Genomic DNA, 23051 nt, shown 5'->3' on the forward strand with positions numbered 1-23051 from the left:
GCTGCTCATTTGTACTATAATATCTGAATTTAAGGTATATTGCTGACATGACAGTGGAGTTCAGACTGAAAAGGTGATCCACATATACGCGCTCATGGCCCTATACGCTGCGTATTGTTTCGAATTTTTTCCCTTTACCCCAAGCTTACGGGATTCATGTAATACAAATGTTCAAAAAACCCAAAAAAGTGATGAAAATGATAAAAATTTTCAACTAAACGGTCTGGTTAAATTAGATTCGAATCACGATGTCAAATTGGGACTTTGAATATTTTTTTGGTGAAAGGTCGAATGAGTCATACGTCTCCGAAAGCGTTTGGTTACCCGGCATTGATCGAGGTGAGGAGGTGGTTTCCGTGCGTCGTTGTGATGAAGGGAGTGTGCGGCCCGTGATGCCTGATTTGAACCAGGCAAAAAAATTCATATTGGCGTTATGGTTATTAAAGTCTAACCATTAAGTTGTTTCAAGTCGTAGAGGAGGCGGGACCATCTTACGTGGCTCAAAGCTATCTGTAACACGCCGAAACTTACCATTCGCATCAGGAAGGGAGTGTGCGGTCCGTGATGTCTGATTTAAACCAGGTAAAAAATTCATATTGTCGTTTTGGTTATTTTAGTCTAACCATTAAGTTGTTTCAGGTCGTAGAGGAGGCGGACCATCTTACGTGGCTCAAAGCTATCCGCAACACGCATACGGGACTTACCATTCCCATCAGGAAAAACAACGCAAGAAAAAGTCCGAGGAAGGTGCTTTTGACTTCGAGGAAGACGATAACGAAATCGAGAAAGGTGTTACACACTTCGAGGAAAGTGATCAAGACGAGGACGATGGTGGTGGCTGGGACGATGGTGGTGGTGGGGACGATGGTGGTGGCGGGGACGATGGTGGTGGCGGTGACGATGGTGCTAATGACCCGAAAAAAACAAGGAAAGGTATAACATAACCGTCACTTACGTAGTATTCGTTATTTATAATGTTTATTAAATTTTAGACAATTTTGATTTTGTATACGTGTTATTCGTTATGTATAGGTTTATTAGAAGGGTGCCTATTAGAATTTAGACAAAGTTGATTTTGTTTACGTGTTATTCGTTATGTATAATTTTTATTAGATTTTAGACAATGTTGATTTTGTATACGTGTTGATTTTGTATACGTGTTATTCGTTATGTATAAGGTTTATTAGATTTTAAACAAATATAGTTTTAAATTACCGTTGTTTCAGGTATTTGCGACACTTCACGAGTTAAAGAATTGGGCTTACAAAACAGAAATTGCGAAAGCTTACATCATTGTGACCCAACGAACGGTAACAAAAGGCGAAGAGTCGTCAGCAAGGACAGTAAAGATATGGTTGCAATGCGACCATGGAGGCACATGCAAAAGTAAAGCAACAATTCGGCGTTCTGGTAGCAAGAAGATTGGGTGTCCTTTTAAAATGATAGGGAAACTAGACGCAAGTAGTGGCAATTGGAGCTTAGTGGTGAAGCAAAAGGATCATAACCATGAGCCTGCGGTATTTCTCGAGGGTCACGCGTTTGCGAGAAGGTTGACCCCAGACGAAGAATCATTGGTAGAGAGACTTTATATTCAAAACATGGAGCCTACGAACATACATTTAACCATAAGAAAACAAAACCCACAGAGCGCGTGCATTCTACGAGACATACAAAACGTGATAAAAAAGATTAAAGTCAAAATGTATGGTGATCGGACTCCAATGCAGATATTGGAGCAAATGTTGCATGAAGGAAGGTATGTTTACCACACCCGAGTGAATCCCAAAACAAATGCGGCCGAGGAGGTTTTTTTTGTTCATCGGTACTCATACACAATGTGGCGTGCTTTCCCACATGTGTTGATGATTGATACCACTTACAAAACGAATGAGTATAGACTTCCGTTTGTTCAAATTGTGGGTGTGACATCGACACATAAGTCGTTTTGTGTCGCTCATGCTTTTATCTCTAAAGAAAAACAGGATAACTTCTTGTGGGTCCTACAGAAGCTCAAAGGATTGTTGGTAGAGGGTATGGAACCGCGCCTGATAGTAACAGATTGCGATATAGCTTTGATGAATGCTTGCGATAAAGTATTCCCAAAAGCATCCAAATTGCTATGTAGGTGGCACATCTCACAAAATATTCTAAAACACACCAAGGCAAAATTTGCAACGGCTGAAGAATGGAAAATATTCAAGCTTTCTTGGTCTCGATTGTGTAATTCTCCCACTGAGACGCTATACAATTATAACTTTGAGCGGCTATTTACGCGAGTGACTAACGACCATAGATCAGGTACGTATTATATTAGTTCACATTCATTCATGTATACACACATACATGTAACCTCCCTGAATTTTATATACACAATTATATTTTACAAACTATAGGGGCCTATTTTTACATTTTGTGAAACTATAAGTTGAGGGACTTGTTTGTCATTGTTTGAAACTTGCTTTAAAAATAGTTAAAACCAAGTCCAGGGACTAAACTGTCATTTATTTAAAGTTATAGTCTAGGGGTTATTTTGACATTATTTAAAAGTACAAAGTATTGGGCATAAAATGTAATTATTGAAATCTAAAGTATAAGGGTTGAAATTGCCTTGTTTGAAACTTATTTTAACTCTAAAATCTTAATCGAGTTAAATGTTGAATAAGAAATCCTTTAAAAAAAGTTAACTTAGTTATTAACTACGTTAATTAGAATAACAAAAAGGGGGGTTTCTTGTATAACCCGCCCCTTAGCAAGGATCGAACCCGGACCACTCGTGTAAAAGCACCCCTTCTTTACCAGTTTATCCTCCTGTACAGGAGCTGATTGATACCCTAACATTAGTTGTTTTATACTTTAAAAAAAAATTAACTTAGTTAACTATGTTAATTAGAAAAACATAAAAGGGGGGTTTCTTGTATAACCCGCCCCTTAGCAAGGATCGAACCCGGACCACTCGTGTAAAAGCACCCCTTATTTACCAGTTTATCCTCCTGTACAGGAGCTGATTGATACCCTAACATTAGTTGTTTTATACACTTCTTAAAATCTATCCGGGCACACACCTTTTATTTTATTTTTACGTTTTTTATCACTTTTATAAAAACTAACATTTTTATAAACTCATATACATCAAACCTGATTTACTAAAAATATAAACTATAATTATTTCCAGTTTTATCTAATTATTATGAATTAAGTTAGTTTTAATCTTATTAAATTCAATAAAAATAGTAAACTAATTTTATAAAACCTGAAAATTTTTATAATTATTTTAACATCATAATGATGTTCGAAAATATAAAATTGATATTTTTCCCAAAATTCGATTTTTAACCAATTTAATCCAATAATTACATAGTTTTATTTGTTTAATTAATTATTTAAAAATAGTTAATTTATCAGAAAAATTTTGTTTCAGCCTTTGGTCGGGGTGTTACAATACAAACATTACAAATCGTTATATTCTGTTTTTTTCAGGAGTTTTGGACTATTTGTATACTGTCTGGCTACTACCCTATAAAGAAAAGTTTGTTTCAGCCTGGACTAACACAAGCCCTAACTTTGGTCAACATACAACCAACAGAGTTGAAAGCCAAGATGCTAAGTTTAAGAGATACCTTAAGGGGCCAAACAGCTCGCTCCATAGACTTGTGTGGCTTGTTGACAAAGTTGTAGAGTCACAACGCATACAAATAAACCTCACTTTTCAGGAAAGCCTGTCCACGAAAATGGGGGACCACATGATATCATTCTTTGATAACCTACGTGGTAATGTTTCCCTGAAAGCATTAGATTTGTTGCTTGTGGAGAAGAAAAAGATTCGTACGTTGCTCGCAGCAGGGGGGACTTGTGGTCACCAGCTTTTTACGAGTTGTGGGTTGCCATGTGCTTGTCGGATGGAGTGGTGGGAAAATACAAGTAATAAAAACAGGCTTCAACCGCTTATTCTACTTCATATGAATACCCACCCCCCCCCCATTTCTAACTATTGTTTTTAAAATACAGATTGCAAAATTCCTCTTGCCGCCGTAGACAAATTCTGGACAAAACTAGATTTCAATACTGAAGAACTTAAGGAAGATGATAATAATCTTCGGGAGGAAATGGACAGAATCATGCAACAACTAAAGGCTCAACCACCGATAGTGTTAAAAAGTATGTTGTCGAAGATAAAGGAGGTAGTGAATCCAAGTATGACTGACCATCAACCGCCTGAGGTACAACAAGATACTCAGGGGCGCCCAATCTCTAAACCACAACAAAAAAAGAAGGAGGAGGTTGCGAGACGTAAAGATACCCAGTCCGAAGCAAAGGGCAAAGGCCAAAAGAAGGACGAGGACGCTCAAAAGCCAGCAGTGCAACGCAGTCGTTCAAAGAAAAATAAGGCTAAAAAGACAGTTGAAATTATAGATGAAGATTTTCCACTGTTGGTGGGGGATAGGTACGTCAACAATCATTGACCTATATAATATCCTACGTATTTCCATACATACATTTTCCCTGATAAAGATTTTCCACAATATATTTTCCAATTACAGGTACAAAAACATGATCGATCGTTTTAAGGACTGGCTTCCATCTATGTATCGGAGATACATAACACATATGGAAGATGCCCAGCCTGACGGTAACTGTGGGTTTCGATCGGTGGCTATGGGTTTGGGATTGGACCAGAATGCTTGGATGTGGGTCCGCCAAGAGCTACTGGATGAGATGTTAATTAACAAAGCCCGGTGGTCGCCTATTCTTGACTCTTTTGATCCGGGATTTTACACTACGGTATATCGATCAATAAACTGGTTGCATGTGGAACCTGCACCAATGGCATGTTGGATGTTCTTGCCATACGTCGGATTGTTGGTGGCTCAAAAATTTGGTGTGGTTGTTCAACATTTACGCAATGGTGTTTGTCAAACATACTTTCCCATGTTTGATGGTCCGGAGGAGGGCCATTCTGTTCTTTCGATTGCCTATGTGGAAGATGGCCATTTCATCATGGTTAAGTTAACGGATGATGGTCCGATGCCTCCACCGAATGGACTATGGAATATGTATCGAAGTACTGAAGCTATGGAGTGGGAGACAATGTACATGTCTCGTCTTTCACAGGGTAAGAAGTTACTTCGTAGTAATAGAAGTGTTCGAAGAGACTTTATTAACTTGTTGTAGGTTCTCGTTGTAACACGTAAAACTGTTTAATCGTATTATTATGTGTTTATTTTTTTTAATTTACATTCTATTATCTTTTGAATATAGTGTAAGCAACATTTATTTTATAAAAAATGTTAATAACATTGTTTTATAATGTAAAAACACTTATTTACATCACTATTTTTATTAAAAAAAAAAGGCATCATATGCAACATATTGGGCAATGAGAGGTGTATACCAGCCTCTATATGCCGCTCATAGCACAATAAGCGACTGCTGGTAAGCAATCTATAAGCCACGTATTGGCCAATGAGGAGTGTATACCAACACAAACAACTTTTCAGCTCACTAAAGAGGAAAACTAGATCAAAATCAATTCAAACACACACACACACCAAAACACCAAAAACACACACAACTCTCACCCGAATACCATTTCTATCCCGTATCGAACCATACGACGCGAATTTTCACAAGAGGTTAGTAACATCTTCATCTTTCCTTTTTTTGTTATTGTTTTTTTACGGTTTTTTTTCTGAAATATTTTGGTTGTGGTGTTTGGCGGTAGAGGTGTTTGACGGTGGTGGTTGTTAGAGTGGTTTAGGTTAGGACGGTGGTGGTTGTTAGAGTGGTTGAGATTAGGACGGTGGTGGTTGTATCTGTAGGTTAGGGTTTGATGGTGGTTGTGGGTTGGTGTCACACCCCAACCGATGGCGGAATCATCGGGGCATGGCACTGAGCGAAACAGATTGTCCAGAAGTTTCCACAACAATTATCATTACTATTTAGTTTAAATAATACGTCCCATACCGTATCCCAAATAGTAAAACAAATTATTATAGATAACAACTAGTCAAATGTTCTGTTCCGACAACTCAGATTCAAATATAATAATAAATATTGTTTGTTTGCATCTAAAGACCCCTATCTTGACCATGATAGACAACTATTTGTTGGGGGGCTCTAGAGCTTTATTCTAGCCTCGCTTCCCTAGCAAGTAAACACCTTAAACACCTGTCACATACATTAAAATAAAGTCAATACATATAATGTAAAGGTGAGCATACAAGTTTGATATAGCATATAGAGTTCGAAATAGTTTACGCATAACCAGCACGTACACAGAGGAAAACGAAGCATGTTAATTATCGACATGGATCTATAGATACCAATGACTGCGGGTTGATGATGTGTTGAAAACACAGTCATTTATCCGTGTATTTTGTATATTATTTTTATAGTTCTTGAGTCGTTTTTATAATATTTAGACATATATTTTATTATTTATTATTATTACAGGTCCTGGTGCAAAAAGGAATGAAAAAACGAGCTTAAACGATTAATGTGTGAAGAATCGGAAATATTAAATGAAGCTGAAACTAAAAGGGTTGAATTGCAATTAAAGAAAAGTGGATTAAAAATAGCTCATGAATTTTAGAGGACTAAAGGTGACATAATCATCAAACTTGAAATTAATTCATGAGCATATGGCAAGAATTGAATTCATACGTGAATTCTAAAAGTTGGGCGACTAGACCAATAAAAAAAAAAGAAAACAATGTTGATTGGCGGTTGTTGTGGGTTTGCACAAAGGGCCCAGCAAAAGAAAAAAAAAAACCCCACAGTCAGATACGTACATATAGACGGCAGGACGCAACAGTTGGACGACAACAACCTACGGCTGCAGAAGAGAAAAGGGAAGTGGACGGCAACAAGGAAGGAATTGAAAAGGATTGCTATTATTTTTATTCGACAACATCAACAAGCAGTTGAGATCGCACAACAGAAAAAGAAAAGAGGGCAGTGGTTTTTGGCGTATTGCGGGTTCGAATTTACGCTTATTTTTCTAATCTTTTGTAGTGAACCATGTTTTGCTTGATTTTTAGAACCGAGTTTGTTATGCTTTTGATTAATATGAGTAGCTAAACTTTTTATGGTTGCCTAGGGTTGATGAACTAGATGATTGTTTGAATGATTAACTTTTGGTTTTGAATGAATGTGATGATTTACATGATATAGTTTTTGAACCCGATTCTAAATATTTGTGTGTTGGTTTTGATTGGTTTGATAATTTATTTGTTGGTTCCATTGCTCTAGATACTTAGAAATATACTTTAGAGCCGGGAGTCAGTCTAGGTTGTAACCTTTCGGTCTAGACCTTGAAGGTGAGAAATCTAATTCAAGTGTAATAATTATTAAAACCAATTAATTAAAACGTGCAATCTTTTCTAGAGGTGAGAAATCTAATTTAGAATTGCTAGGTTATTAGCTAGGCGTTGTTTGGCAGTTTGGGTGGCCGATAACTCGGGTTCATCTGTTTATTCGTGTCTAGAGTTTCCTAGGGTCTCGGTGTTCTTTATTATTTCTGCTTCATAATTGGAGGGTTTTAGTAAATAAATTACTTTATACCTAATAGTTGTGGGATTTGGTGGTCGATAACTCGAGTCAGTCCATTTTAGCACTTCATCACTTGTCATACTGTTTGGTTCGGTTTTCCTTCCGGGGGTCTATCGGGTTAGACAGAGTCTTCATTCAAAACCAAGGATAGGATTTTATTCATGAGTCTAGGGATTCTTACCTGGGTAACCTATTTTTCTCATACTTGAGTTTCAGTCCAGTCTCTAGTTGTCTGTGCTTGCTGCTGTTTGGTCGTATATTTATTTAAATTGCTTTTTAGTTTAAAAATATTTTTCTCAAAACAAAACCAATTTATTAGGCTAGGGGTCGATAGAGGTTTAGTATCAAGAGTCGCTAAATTGTGTCCACGGTTCGATACTCGGACTTACTTGTTTTACTACTTACGACCGGTACACTTGCCGGTAGTGTGTGGTTTACGGGTTTTTCCAATTTTTAAAACTTGTTGAATTTAATTAAGATATATTTCACACATCAAGTTTTTGGCGCCGTTGCCGGGGACACAGTGCGCTTTTGAGGACGACCCTAGTCGGGGATTTAGCCATTTTACTGCTTTCTTAGATTAGTTGTTTTTGTTATTTCTTAGTTAAAAAAATTAAAAAAAAAAAATAGTAGGTTTGTTTTTTTTTTAGGATACTTGCTAGTTCTGTGTGCCTACTTGTTTAGCTAGCTTGTTTGTGATTCGTGCCTTTTTATACTTGCTTTTCAGTGTATGCACACACGTTCCTCGGGCCCACCTGATACTTCACCATTCTCTGAACCCGAACGCGAGTTTCACCGTCGTTTACGCCAGCCACAGGTACTTCTTCCTGATCTTGTCTTTTCTGTAGTTATGGCTGATCGTAGGACTGTTGCTGATCACATTAGTGTTGCTCCTACCACCGTTCGCTCGAGCATCACACTTCCTGCTGTAGAGGCGAACAACTGGACCATCCCACCCACCTTGATCAACACCATTACCCATTCGGTCCAGTTCCATGGTTTACGAGACGAGGACCCACATGCTCATCTGACTAGATTCGGTAGGGTCTGTAGTACTTTCCGCCTTACGGGCGTTACTGAGGAGGCCATTCACCTTCGTTTGTTTCCCTTCTCACTCACTGATCAGGCTGCTATCTGGTTGGACTCCCTCCCACAGGGAGCAATCACTACTTGGAATGATCTTCAATCTAAATTCTTACAAAAATACTTCCCACCTGCAAAAACCGCTCGTCTTAGAAATCTCATCTATGCATTCACTGAGCAGCCAGGGGAGTCTTTCTACGAGACATGGGATAGGTTTAAGGCGTTGCTGAACAAGTGCCCTCACCATGGGCTTGAGGAGTGGAGAGTCGTGGAGAAATTCTATAATGGAGTTTCTGAAGCGACTAAGAGACTGCTTGACTCCACCGCAGGAGGAAACATGATGAAGACCAAGACTGCTGCTGAGTGTCTTGAGATGATGGAGGATCTGGCCACCAGTACTTATACCGAGCCAGGCTCCGGGGGCGTTACTGCTGCCTCTAGGGGTATTCATACGGTGGATTCTAGCGTAGCTTTAGCCGCCCAGGTCGAGTCCTTGACAAAGATGGTCAAGGACATTCAGGTGAAGATTAGCTCTAAGTGTGAGGTGTGTAGAGGTGGGCATGAGACGGTAGATTGCCCGGTAGGATCTGAGGAGGAGTTGAGATTTATACAGAACCAGGGACGAGGCCAGGGTTACAACTCTGGATGGCAGCCGCGCCAGACCTCGAACTGGCAGGGAAGGAATCCCCCTGGATTCCAACCACGTCAGAGTCTCTTTCAGACCCCTGCTGATGGACAGAGTAGTGGAGAGCCCAAGTCTGAGTTGAGCGAGTTCTTGAAGAGGAATGAGGAGAGTCAGAGTAGGACGAATAAACTCCTAGAGTCGATAGTGATGCAGGGTGAGGCTAGACATCAGGAGCAGGTCAAGAAAAATCAGGAGTTTGAGCTCATGTTTAGGAATCAGGGGTCCACCATAAAGAGTCTAGAGAGGACCGTTGGAGAGATGGCCAATAGGATGACTGAGAGGCCAGTAGGTACATTCCCTAGTAGCACCCAGACTAACCCAAACGCCACTGCAAAGGCAGTGACTACTAGGAGTGGTAGGAGAGTAGAAGAGGAGAAGCCGGTAGACGAGGACGAGGACCCGGTTGATGAGGAGATTGAGATGGAGACTCCTGCTGGCAAAGTGCACCCTAGGCTGCGCCCAGCAAGTACAGCACAGTCCAGCGAGTCTTCGGGAGAGAAGGAGAAGGAAAAGGAGCCACTTAGAGTCTATAAACCCACAGCTCCTTACCCTGGTAGGCTTTTAGCTAAGAGCGATTCTGAGCAGTATTCACGGTTCTTGGAGATGCTGAAGAAACTCCATGTGAACCTTCCTTTCATTGAGGCTCTGTCTAAAATGCCTAAGTACGCCAAGTTCCTAAAGGATCTTCTCACAAACAAGAAGAAACTAGAGGAGTTGTCTACTGTCACTCTTAGTGAGGAGTGTTCTGCAGTCGTGCAGAACAAGCTTCCTAAGAAGATGACTGATCCAGGGAGTTTCACCATTCCGTGTCTGATCGGAGATCTTACTGTCAGCCATGCGCTGGCCGACCTAGGAGCTAGCATTAACCTCATGCCTTACTCCATTTTTGCTAAGCTCAATCTAGGCGAGCCATCTCCTACGCGCATGAGCCTTCAGCTCGCAGATCGATCTGTGAAGTTTCCACGTGGTATCGTAGAGAATATGCTTGTCAAGGTTGACAAGTTCGTTTTTCCGGTGGATTTCGTCATTCTTGATATGGACGAGGATTCTAAAGTTCCACTTATTTTAGGACGTCCATTCCTTGCTACTGCCCGAGCCGTCATTGATGTTCTTGACGGTAAGCTTACTCTCCGCGTCGACGATGATGCGGTCACCTTTGACATTCAGCATTCGATGAAGCATACGCCGCAGCATGACGACACTCTTTACTTTATAGACACTCTTATGTCACATGTAGGTAGTTTTCTTGGTGAGGTTTGCGGTAGAGAGTCTATAGAGACCCAAATGTTAGGGGTAGATGTCGAGGGCATTGAGTTGACCGAGTTCGACCTAGAGCAGGATTCACCATTACCATCCAGCGAGCCATCCATAGGATCCGAATGTTTTAAGGTTTCTGAGGTGTTTGAAGTGTTAGAGAGAAAGACTCCTGAGGAGAAACCATCAGTGGAGATACCCCCGCCTCTAGAGCTGAAGGAACTGCCATCTCACTTGGAGTATGCATTCCTTGGCGAGGGATCTCAGTTGCCCGTCATTATTTCATCGAGTTTGACGGAGGAGGAGAAGGAGAGACTGATGGTTGTTTTGAGGGCGCACAGGCATGCTATTGCCTGGAAGTTAGTAGACATCAAGGGTATTAACCCTTCCTTTTGCACCCACAAAATTCTTATGGAGGAGGAGTATAGACCGGTGGTACAGCCGCAGAGGAGGCTGAACCCCAGTATGCAGGATGTGGTGAAGAAGGAGGTGTTGAAGCTGCTCGACGCCGGCCTGATTTACCCGATCTCTGATTCTGCATGGGTCAGCCCTGTCCAGGTAGTTCCCAAGAAGGGGGGTATGACTGTGGTGGTGAACGAGAAGAATGAATTGATACCCACCAGGACAGTCACCGGATGGAGAGTCTGCATTGACTACCGCAGACTTAATGATGCCACTCGCAAGGATCACTTTCCCTTGCCGTTTATTGATCAGATGCTTGAGCGACTGTCGGGGCAGCAATTCTATTGCTTCCTTGACGGTTTTTCCGGTTATTTCCAGATTCCCATCGCACCGGAGGATCAGGAGAAAACCACCTTTACATGCCCCTACGGCACCTTTGCGTACCGACGCATGCCGTTTGGACTATGTAATGCTCCGGCTACTTTCCAGCGCTGTATGGTGGCCATCTTTCATGAGCTTATCGAGGACTCCATGGAGGTTTTCATGGACGACTTTTCTGTTTTTGGGAGTTCCTTCGATTCGTGTCTGCGTAATCTAGATCGAGTGCTAGCTCGTTGTGAGGAGACGAACCTGATGCTTAATTGGGAGAAGTGTCATTTTATGGTTCGTGAGGGGATTGTGTTAGGTCACAAGATTTCACACGCGGGGCTTGAGGTGGATCAGGCCAAGATTGATACGATTTCCAAGCTCCCGCCGCCTACTTCTGTGAAATCTATTAGGAGCTTCTTAGGTCACGCAGGATTCTATCGCCGCTTTATTCGTGACTTCTCTAAGATAGCTAGGCCTATGACCCAGTTGTTGGAGAAGGACAGGCCATTTGTTTTTGATGCCGAGTGCACTAGGGCCTTCGAGTTGTTGAAGGAGAGGCTTGTTACTGCTCCCATTCTTGTGGCTCCCGATTGGAGTCTTCCGTTTGAAGTCATGTGCGACGCAAGTGATTCTGCCGTTGGAGCCGTTTTAGGGCAGCGTAGGGAGAAGCATTTTCATCCCATCTATTACGCTAGCAAGACCCTAAACGATGCTCAGGAGAATTACACCACGACTGAGAAGGAGTTGTTAGCAGTTGTGTTTGCATGTGACAAGTTTCGGTCCTACTTAGTGCTTTCTAAGACCATTATTTTTACTGATCACGCTGCACTTAGGTACTTGTTCGCGAAGAAGGACGCGAAACCCAGGTTGATTAGGTGGATTCTCTTGCTCCAGGAGTTCGACATAGAGATTAGGGATAAGAAGGGAGCAGAGAACGTGGCTGCTGACCACCTATCTAGGCTTGAGAATTCAGAGAGTGAGCTGTCTAGCGGGGGGACAATAGGCGATTCCTTCCCACATGAGATGTTGATGTATGTGAGGGCCCAAGAAGAGGGCTATCCCTGGTTCGCAGATTTTGCGAACTACTTGTCCACAGGAGAGCTTCCACACGAGATGCCATACCAGCAGAAGAAGAAATTCTTTGCCGACCTTAAATTCTACATATGGGAGGATCCTTATTTGTTTAGGATAGGTGCGGATCAGATGGTTAGGAGGTGTGTGACTAAACCCGAGACTCGTAGTATTCTTGAGCATTGTCATTCGGGGCCCGCTGGTGGCCACTTCGGGGGAGCGTATACCGCTAAGCGAGTGTTTGATTCGGGGTTTTATTGGCCCACCATCTTTAGGGACGCCCACGAGTTTGTTCGTAGTTGTGATGCTTGCCAGAGAGCCGGCAACATCTCATCCCGGAATGAGATGCCCCAAAACCCCATCCAGGTGGTTGAGATTTTTGATATCTGGGGCATCGATTTCATGGGACCCTTCCCCATGTCACGTGGGAGTCGTTACATCCTTGTAGCTATCGATTATGTGTCTAAGTGGGTAGAGGCGAAAGCTTTGGCCACTAATAGTGCTAGGGTTGTAGTGAAGTTTCTGAGAGAGTTGTTTGCTAGGTTCGGCACTCCTAAGGCCATCATTAGTGATCGTGGCACCCATTTCTGTAACTCGCAGATGGAGAAGGTGTTGAAGCGCTATGGGGTCACCCATCGGCTTTCGACTGCCTATCACCCTCAGACGAGTGGACAGGTGGAGAATGCCAATCGTGGCATTAAGCGTATCTTGGAGAAGACTGTCGGACAGAGCCGTATTGACTGGGCCGACAATTTAGATGACGCACTCTGGGCTTTCCGTACTGCGTATAAGACACCTATCGGGACCACACCCTTTAGGATGATCTATGGGAAAGCGTGCCATCTTCCGGTTGAGTTAGAACACCGGGCGTACTGGGCCTTGCGAAAGGTAAATCTTGATATGGATGCTGCGGGTAAGAAACGGTTTCTCCAGATACATGAGTTAGAAGAGTTGCGTGATGAAGCATACGAGAAGTCGTGGGCTTACAAGGAGAAGACTAAGCAGTTGCATGACCGCCACATTAAGAGTGTGAAAGAATTTAAGTGTGGGGATAAGGTGCTGCTTTATAATTCCCGGTTAAGGTTGTTTCCGGGAAAGTTGAAGTCACGATGGACGGGTCCGCATTTAGTCACTGAGGTTTTTCCGTATGGCACTGTTGAGATTGAGAATGAGGAAGGTCAAAGGTTTAAGGTGAATGGGAATAGGTTGAAAATCTACATTGAGGGCCCATCTGAGGAGAGAGAGGGAGAGACGCTTGATCTTCCCGAGGTTGGCATGAGTGTGTGAGGTGTAGGCTTATTTGTTGTAGAGTTTTGTATATTTTCTTTCATTTTACTATTGAGTCAGTCTTGAGTCGGTCTTCGTTTAGAGTCGATATTATGCTTGGGTTTGCTTTGTTTTGTTTGTGCAGGTTTGGAGGATACCGCCCGTACTCAATCTCCATTCGGGCGGGGATTTCGAGCTTTGTCATTATTGTAAAAGGCAGCCAGGTATATCAGTTTTGGATACGATCGCGAAGGAAATGCTATACGGTCGTGTACGGGTTCGGATTGATGACACGCGCAGCTGGCACTGATTTTTATCCTAACCAGCTAAGTCCTTTCCAATTCGTTATTTTTTGTATATTATTTTAGGTTTTATTTCTTATTTATTTTTAGTTGTCTTTCATCCTACATTGGGGACAATGTAAACTTTAAGTGTGGGGATGGGAGACTACGTCTTTCTAGCTAGATTTGAGTAAAAAAAAAAAATCAAAAAAAAAAAAGAAAAAAAAATTGAAAAATTGAAAAAAAGTGAGTTTGTTGCGAGTCCCGGTCCTGTAGCGCGTAGAAAACAAAAACCTTTTCAAAACGTCGGTCAAAAACGGTTTAATTGTCGAATTTACGAGTCGAGAGCGCATGTTTCTTTAAGTTGCGGGATAGTAGGTTGACTGAATCGGTTTTTGGGTGTAAAAGGTTTTGGGATGCCTAGGATAGTGGATGGAGCCGGAGAGTTAATTGATTATGCATTGTTGATATCATTAGCCCTTATTTTCCACATGATAGTGAGATTTGAGCCTTTATATGTTCATATTTATATGTTCATTACTTTCGTTTCATGTGTGTTTACCGACTTTGTTGCATTACTTTAGAACTTGTGCGTTTTGATACAATTTGAGACCTTCGGTTAGGATTTGGCATGGATGTGATAGAGGCATTAGGATCACCTTGTTTGTGTAACCTTTGTGTTTAACCCGTTTCACCATTACCCTTAGTTACACCACTTTGAGCCTAACCATTCGTTTGTTACCCTTTTGTGATTTGATAGCCGGATCGTGTTACGTGATTATTATAAAAAAAAAAGTGAAAATCGAAAAAAAAAGAGCAAAAGATGAGAAAAAAAAGAAAAAAAAAAGAATAAAAGCTGTGGGTCGAAATGACCAATTTGTTAGTGTTTGTTTCGTGCTTATCCGGTTTATTGTGTGATTATGTGTTTAGCCACTTTTTCCCAAAAAAAAAAATAAAAATAAAAATAAAAAATAACCTACCTTTAGCCCTTGCCTACCCGTTTAAGCCCTTTTGATCCGTGCCGAATTCTAACATTTAGGTGGAGATTTGATTGACGTACAAGCTTATGATAGTATGCTTCATAGTTTGGTTTTGAGAGTTCACTTACATATATATTAGCCGAGAGATGAGTGAAATTGTGAGGGGTGTCGACATTGCATAATTGATTGCTTGAAGGTAAGAAAAACTTGCTTAGGTATGCCCGTTTTCATTTAAATATTATGATTCGTCACCTTTTGAACGTTGTAAGTCTTGCGAAACCGCTGTGTTTGATGATTTCGTAGTTCGGGTTATAATTTGTTCGAGACTTGCGTTGTTGTTAAGTGTTTAAGTTGGACATGTTGCTTGGGATTTTGCTTAGGGACAAGCAAAAGGTAAAGTGTGGGGATATTTGATGTGTTGAAAACACAGTCATTTATCCGTGTATTTTGTATATTATTTTTATAGTTCTTGAGTCGTTTTTATAATATTTAGACATATATTTTATTATTTATTATTATTACAGGTCCTGGTGCAAAAAGGAATGAAAAAACGAGCTTAAACGATTAATGTGTGAAGAATCGGAAATATTAAATGAAGCTGAAACTAGAAGGGTTGAATTGCAATTAAAGAAAAGTGGATTAAAAATAGCTCATGAATTTTAGAGGACTAAAGGTGACATAATCATCAAACTTGAAATTAATTCATGAGCATATGGCAAGAATTGAATTCATACGTGAATTCTAAAAGTTGGGCGACTAGACCAATAAAAAAAAAAGAAAACAATGTTGATTGGCGGTTGTTGTGGGTTTGCACAAAGGGCCCAGCAAAAGAAAAAAAAAACCCTACAGTCAGATACGTACATATAGACGGCAGGACGCAACAGTTGGACGACAACAACCTACGGCTGCAGAAGAGAAAAGGGAAGTGGACGGCAACAAGGAAGGAATTGAAAAGGATTGCTATTATTTTTATTCGACAACATCAACAAGCAGTTGAGATCGCACAACAGAAAAAGAAAAGAGGGCAGTGGTTTTTGGCGTATTGCGGGTTCGAATTTACGCTTATTTTTCTAATCTTTTGTAGTGAACCATGTTTTGCTTGATTTTTAGAACCGAGTTTGTTATGCTTTTGATTAATATGAGTAGCTAAACTTTTTATGGTTGCCTAGGGTTGATGAACTAGATGATTGTTTGAATGATTAACTTTTGGTTTTGAATGAATGTGATGATTTACATGATATAGTTTTTGAACCCGATTCTAAATATTTGTGTGTTGGTTTTGATTGGTTTGATAATTTATTTGTTGGTTCCATTGCTCTAGATACTTAGAAATATACTTTAGAGCCGGGAGTCAGTCTAGGTTGTAACCTTTCGGTCTAGACCTTGAAGGTGAGAAATCTAATTCAAGTGTAATAATTATTAAAACCAATTAATTAAAACGTGCAATCTTTTCTAGAGGTGAGAAATCTAATTTAGAATTGCTAGGTTATTAGCTAGGCGTTGTTTGGCAGTTTGGGTGGCCGATAACTCGGGTTCATCTGTTTATTCGTGTCTAGAGTTTCCTAGGGTCTCGGTGTTCTTTATTATTTCTGCTTCATAATTGGAGGGTTTTAGTAAATAAATTACTTTATACCTAATAGTTGTGGGATTTGGTGGTCGATAACTCGACTCAGTCCATTTTAGCACTTCATCACTTGTCATACTGTTTGGTTCGGTTTTCCTTCCGGGGGTCTATCGGGTTAGACAGAGTCTTCATTCAAAACCAAGGATAGGATTTTATTCATGAGTCTAGGGATTCTTACCTGGGTAACCTATTTTTCTCATACTTGAGTTTCAGTCCAGTCTCTAGTTGTCTGTGCTTGCTGCTGTTTGGTCGTATATTTATTTAAATTGCTTTTTAGTTTAAAAATATTTTTCTCAAAACAAAACCAATTTATTAGGCTAGGGGTCGATAGAGGTTTAGTATCAAGAGTCGCTAAATTGTGTCCACGGTTCGATACTCGGACTTACTTGTTTTACTACTTACGACCGGTACACTTGCCGGTAGTGTGTGGTTTACGGGTTTTTCCAATTTTTAAAACTTGTTGAATTTAATTAACATATATTTCACACATCAGTTGACTGCCCGAGGCAGTTCGCAATACATGATTATCACCGTAATCCATGCAAGTAATTGTCCTTAACAACCCCCGTGTGAACGGGTGCTGAGTCCAAACTATAGTACTACGTCGTTAAGGCAGGTAGACAGCATTCCACGTGTAAACATAACAACAAGCATTCGTTTAGTCACGTAATACATGCAGAACGGTTAGCGTTTAAATAGTTGAGTAGTGTGTTCGATTGTGATTTAGATAAGTAACGTATGTAACACCCAAAAGTGCTAAAGCAGAAAGGGTTCGAGTATACTCACAACAATTGATTGATGGATTGAAGGGAGCGCTTGAGAGTAGGGTTAGACTGAATAGTTCGATAGCATAACGATGAGTAGCGCGTTAAATGGAAATGGTGATGATGGGTCGAACAGCCTGGTCGATCGAATTGTAGGTTCGATCGAACGGGTTGTTCGTTCGGTTGGACAGTCCGTTCGGACAGCCTGTTCGATCGGCCGGTAGGCTCGATCGGTTGGACCGTTCGAGTGGATTGTTTCTTCCTTTGAGTAGGATGTGTTTGTGTATGATGATTTGACCTTTTGAAGTTTTCCTTGTAGTATTTGAGAACATTGAAGTGTTCTTACCTTTCAGGTCGATCGATCGAAGGGCCTGTTCGATCGGTCGGCCTAACCGATCGGTTAGACACTTCAGTAGCAAGTCCTCAGCAGGATGTCACCTGATCGGACAACATGTTCGATCGGGTGGCACTCCAATACGTCGAACGAGTTGAATAATCGATTAAGGGTTGAAGCATAGTATCTCATGATCCGAAGAGTAATCCAACCCAAACCGTAGTTTGATCGAACAGCACTTCGTTCAATACTAGACTTCATGAAATTATTAAAGTGTGGGGCCATGTGCTAGCCGATCGGCTGGCCTGGTCGATCGGCTGACATGTCCGATCGGTTGGGCTGTTCGTTCGAACAGCCTGTTCGATCGGTCAGCATCCTGACCTGGTCGGCCTGTTCGTCTAACACTTGACTGTTCTGATTGTTTGACGTTATATCGAGGTATTTTGACAACGAGCTGAACCATGACACTTTCGTTCTTACTTGTTTCTTCTGCTTGGACAGGAATCACCCAAGTCCGGCCGGTGAACGGTTCGGAATGGTAGTTTAACATTTAACCCGAAATCGGTGAACCTCGTAGATAGAATCCGAATCTTGAATCACGCAACCATTAGAATGATTAGTGAGTTGGCTCAAGCTCCGTTTCTACCGGTTTGAAGGCATTGAGTGTAAAAGAGTTGAAAGAAAGTTGGAAAATCCATCTTTCAATCCTTTACATCATGTAAATGTTTAGATCTAGGATAAATCTTTGTTTGTTTATGTGGAAATCGGTTAGATCCAAGTGATTCTTGGTGGATTGAGGCCAAAACATGAAGTTCTTGAAGAACACCATGATGACATCATCCTAGAATACTTAGATCTTGATGATTTCACGGTTAGAAATCAAGATTTGAAAGATAGAAAGGTGTAGGAGCATGTATTGATCAAGAAAGTACAAGATTTAGGATGAAGCCTTACCGGGATTGAGAGAAATCTGAGAAAAGAAGGGGAGCACGAGCTGGTCGGTCAGAGGGTTTCCAAAAGTGGAAAGAATGACAATGACAGACCTATTTATAGGCTTCCCAAAGAGGAAAGAGCTGGCCGATCGGCCAGGCATCCCGATCGGACAGCCTGCTCGATCGGACAACCCGTTCGATCGGCTGGGCTGTTCGATCGGCTAGGAGCCTGATCGATTCACAGCCTGCTTTGAGCGTTTGGTGCGACGATTTATGATATTTCGATTTCGATTGAAGACGATACGAATACGATAGAGTTTCCTATTCAAATTACTTTTAATCCCAACCACTATATCTACATACAAGCATCTATACTTCACACTATCCTTTCGCTACCATTCATCATAATCGATTTCGATTAAGTTCGATTGAGTTTCGAGTTTCGATTCGATTGATCACCACACATAACATAAAGTAAACACGCACAGGTAACACGTAAGGCGCACACACACGTAATATATCACCAATTCGCATAGTTCGAGTTTCGAGTTAGATTGATGATTTGAGTAGCTTGATTATTGATTGATTGACTTTATCGCATTGTTACTTCCTACTATTCACAGTCGTAAAGCATTTCGCGTCGATTAAACATTTGATTACTTCGATTCCTTTGATTGACAACACTTACTTCACATAATACAAATAATAAAACATAAAATAGACTAATTTACAGTCAAAGAGGTCAAACTTGACTTGGACTTTGACTTTGACTTTGACATTCGAAAACACGGGGTGTTACAGCCTCCCCTTGTTTAGGGAATTTCGTCCCGAAATTAGGCTGAAAGCTGCACATCACCGTGAATGATCTTACCAATTTCTCGCTTCAGATCTTCATTTAAACAACTACGGTTACTTAGCCTTCATGTCGCTTTCGAGTTCCCAAGTGAACTCTGCGCCTCGTTTGCCTTCCCATCGGACTTTCACGATAGGGATGCGCGGGCGTCTGAGTTGCTTGGTTTGGCGATCCATGATTTCGACAGGCTTTTCTACGAAATGCAGCGTTTCATTGACTTGAAGGTCGTCGAGAGGTACAATCAGATCATGGTCAGCTAGGCACTTTCGGAGGTTCGACACATGGAAAGTTGGGTGGACGTTACTAGGTTCCTCCGGTAGTTCGAGTCTGTAGGCGACTTTTCCGATTCTCTCCAGAATCTTAAAAGGTCCAACATATCGAGGCGCTAGTTTCCCTTTCTTGCCGAATCTGACCACACCCTTCCAAGGTGATACCTTTAGGAGTACATAGTCGCCAACATCAAATTCAAGGGGCTTGCGTCTTCTATCGGCGTAACTTTTCTGTCTATCCCTGGCTTTCGACAAGTTGTCTCGAATCTGGAGGATTTTGTCAGTTGTCTCTTGTAGTAGCTCAGGACCAGTTAGTTGCGAATGACCGATCTCGTGCCACACAAAAGGTGAACGACATCTTCTTCCATATAAGGCCTCGAATGATGCCATTTGTATGCTGGCATGATAGCTGTTGTTGTACGAGAATTCGACTAACGGTAGGTATTTGTTCCAACTACCACCGAAGTCTATGACACACGCACGGAGCATGTCTTCAAGAGTACGGATCGTTCTTTCAGTCTGTCCGTCGGTTTGAGGATGGAATGCGGTACTCAGGTTAAGCGTCGTACCAAGAGCTGCTTGAAATGTTTCCCACAATCGCGAAGTAAACTGAGCGTCACGGTCTGAAATGATGTCACGAGGTGTACCATGATTACAAATGATCTCGTCGGTGTAGATTCGGGCTAGTCGTTCTACCTTGTAGTCTTCCCGTATTGGCAAAAAGTGGGCTGATTTGGTCAGACGATCAACTATAACCCAAATGTTGTCGTGACCTGATGGCGTGGGCAGAAGTTTGGTTATGAAATCCATAGCTATACTCTCCCACTTCCATATGGGGATTGGAGGTTGTTCGAGTAAGCCAGAAGGTCGTTGATGTTCAGCCTTAACTCTCGCACAAGTCAGGCAACTTCCAACATAAAGAGCGATATCCCGTTTCATGCCCGGCCACCAGTACTTGTAGCGAAGATCCTGGTACATTTTATCGGCACCGGGATGAATAGAGTAGCGGGATTTGTGGGCTTCGTCCATTATAATCTTTCGCAAATCGGTCCACTTAGGGATCCAAATTCGGTCCAGATAATAGAAAATCCCATTTGCTTTGCTTACCAGCTGAGCTCCATCGTGATAGATCCTCTCTTTCTTCAAAGTGCGTTCGTTAAAACAAGCATGCTGGGCTTCGCGGATGAGGGTTTCGAGATCATGATGGGCTTGGGTATTGCGAATACTGAGCAAATAACTCCGTCTGCTGAGCGCGTCGGCAACAACATTTGCCTTGCCTGGGTGATAACGAATCTCACAGTCATAATCGTTAAGAAGTTCTACCCATCGGCGTTGATGCATGTTAAGTTCTTTCTGATTAAAGATGTGTTGTAAACTCCTGTGATCGGTGAAGATCGTACACTTGGTACCATACAGGTAGTGTCACCAAATCTTCAATGCAAAAACAACTGCGCCTAGCTCGAGATCATGGGTTGTATAGTTCTTCTCGTGGATTTTGAGCTGACGAGATGCGTAAGCTATAACCTTGTCCCGTTGCATGAGAACACAGACAAGAACAAGGTTGGAAGCATCACAATAGACAATGAAATCATTGTTTCCGTCGGGAAACGTGAGAACAGGAGCATTGCAGAGCATATGCTTAAGGGTTTGAAAAGCAGATTCTTGTTCAGTTCCCCAAACAAAAGGCTTGTCAATATGGGTAAGGGCGGTAAGCGGCACAGCGATCTTCGAGAATCCTTCGATAAATCGTCGATAATAGCCTACTAGTCCTAGAAAAGAACGAACTTCAGACGGGTTCTTGGGCGTAATCCAGCTCTTAACTGCTTCAATCTTCGCGGGATCGACATGAATACCTTGACTATTTACGATGTGTCCCAGAAACAGAACCTCCTCCAGCCAGAATTCGCACTTGGAGAACTTGGCATAGAGTTGATTCCCCTAGAGTAGTTCGAGAATTAAACGTACATGTTGCGCGTGTTCGGCTTTCAATTTGGAATAGATCAAGACATCGTCGATGAACACGATGACGAAACAGTCTAGAAATGGCTTACACACGCGATTCATCAGATCCATGAAAACCGCGGGTGCGTTGGTTAAACCAAAAGGCATAACAACGAATTCATAGTGGCTGTATCGAGTGCGAAAAGCGGTTTTGGGGATGTCTTCCTCCTGAATGCGGAATTGATGATAGCCTGAACGTAGATCGATCTTCGAAAAACACTTGGCACATTGCAGCTGGTCAAATAAGTCATCGATTCGAGGTAGAGGATAACGGTTCTTGATGGTTAACTTATTCAACTCCTGATAGTCGATGCACATCGACCCATCCTTTTTAACGAAAAGGACTGGCGCGCCCCAAGGAGAGGTGCTCGGGCGAATAAAGCCTTTTCGAGTAACTCCTGGAGTTGGTTCGAAAGTTCCCGCATTTCGGATGGAGCGAGTCGATAAGGGGCTTTGACAACGGGGTTAGCTCCAGGAATAAGGTCGAGGCGAAAGTCGATATCACGACTTGGCGGTAAGCCTGGGAGATCGTCAGGGAACACACTCGGAAACTCACACACAACGGGGACATCGTTTATTCCAGGACTCCCTTTCTTTTCCTTCACCGCTACTACAATGTTAGCCAAGAAAGCTCTGTATTCCTTGCGGAGATATTTGCTAGCTTGGACATACGACATGAGCTTGAGACCTTTCGAAGCTGTTTCACCGCACACACATAAAATAACACCATTTGCGAGCGAGAATCGAATCATTTTATCAAAACACACAACTTCAGCATGGTTTTCGCGAAGAAAGTCCATGCCTACTATGATGTCGAAACTTCCGAGCTGCATCGGAATGAGGTCTTGGGAAGATATGATTGTTGAGCTCGAGAGTACAATCACGGAGAACAGAGTTAACGGCGACAGTTCTTCCAGTAGCGACTTCGACTTCGAATGACGAGGGGAGATAAGAGCGCTTACGACTAAGGAGCTTCTCTAATTCAAACGACATAAAGCAGTTATCGGCTCCAGTATCAAACAAACATGATGCATAAATACCATTCATAAGGAACGTACCATTAACCACGTTGTTGTCAGCCTGGGCTTGACGGGCGTTGATGTTGAAGGTTCTGGCACGGGCTGCTTGTTGCTGCTGCTGAGGCTGCGGCTGTTGGGGCTCTTGTTTCACCACCTTGATCGGGCACATGTTTGCAAAATGGTTAGGATCACCACATGCAAAGCAGACTTGAGCATTGACCGCGGGTGCTTGAGCTGCGGGTTGGCCTTGAGGGGCTGGGAGTAGAGCTTGATGAGCGGCGGCAGGAGCTGCGGTGTTTCGGGGACCATAGCGACA

General features: G+C 41.9%; 2 protein-coding genes and 1 non-coding gene across 3 annotated transcripts; 2 read left to right on the forward strand and 1 right to left on the reverse strand.

Moving 5' to 3' along the window:
• The first annotated feature begins 4605 nt into the window (after positions 1-4605).
• Positions 4606-5169, forward strand: LOC110892762. The gene has a single exon (XM_022139912.2). The coding sequence runs from the start codon at positions 4606-4608 to the stop codon at positions 5167-5169; it is 564 nt and encodes a 187-aa protein (XP_021995604.2).
• Positions 5170-8278: 3109 nt separating this feature from the next.
• LOC110892763 lies at positions 8279-15348 on the forward strand. The gene has a single exon (XM_035981249.1). It carries the CDS (start codon positions 8279-8281, stop codon positions 13697-13699), a length of 5421 nt encoding a protein of 1806 aa, XP_035837142.1. The 3' UTR covers positions 13700-15348.
• On the reverse strand, positions 8777-8883 carry LOC118485287. The gene has a single exon (XR_004875592.1). It is a non-coding gene; the product is annotated as a small nucleolar RNA R71 (small nucleolar RNA).
• Positions 15349-23051: the final 7703 nt, after the last annotated feature.

This window comes from Helianthus annuus, chromosome 12 (assembly GCF_002127325.2).
Source record: "Helianthus annuus cultivar XRQ/B chromosome 12, HanXRQr2.0-SUNRISE, whole genome shotgun sequence".
Taxonomy (NCBI): domain Eukaryota; kingdom Viridiplantae; phylum Streptophyta; class Magnoliopsida; order Asterales; family Asteraceae; genus Helianthus; species Helianthus annuus.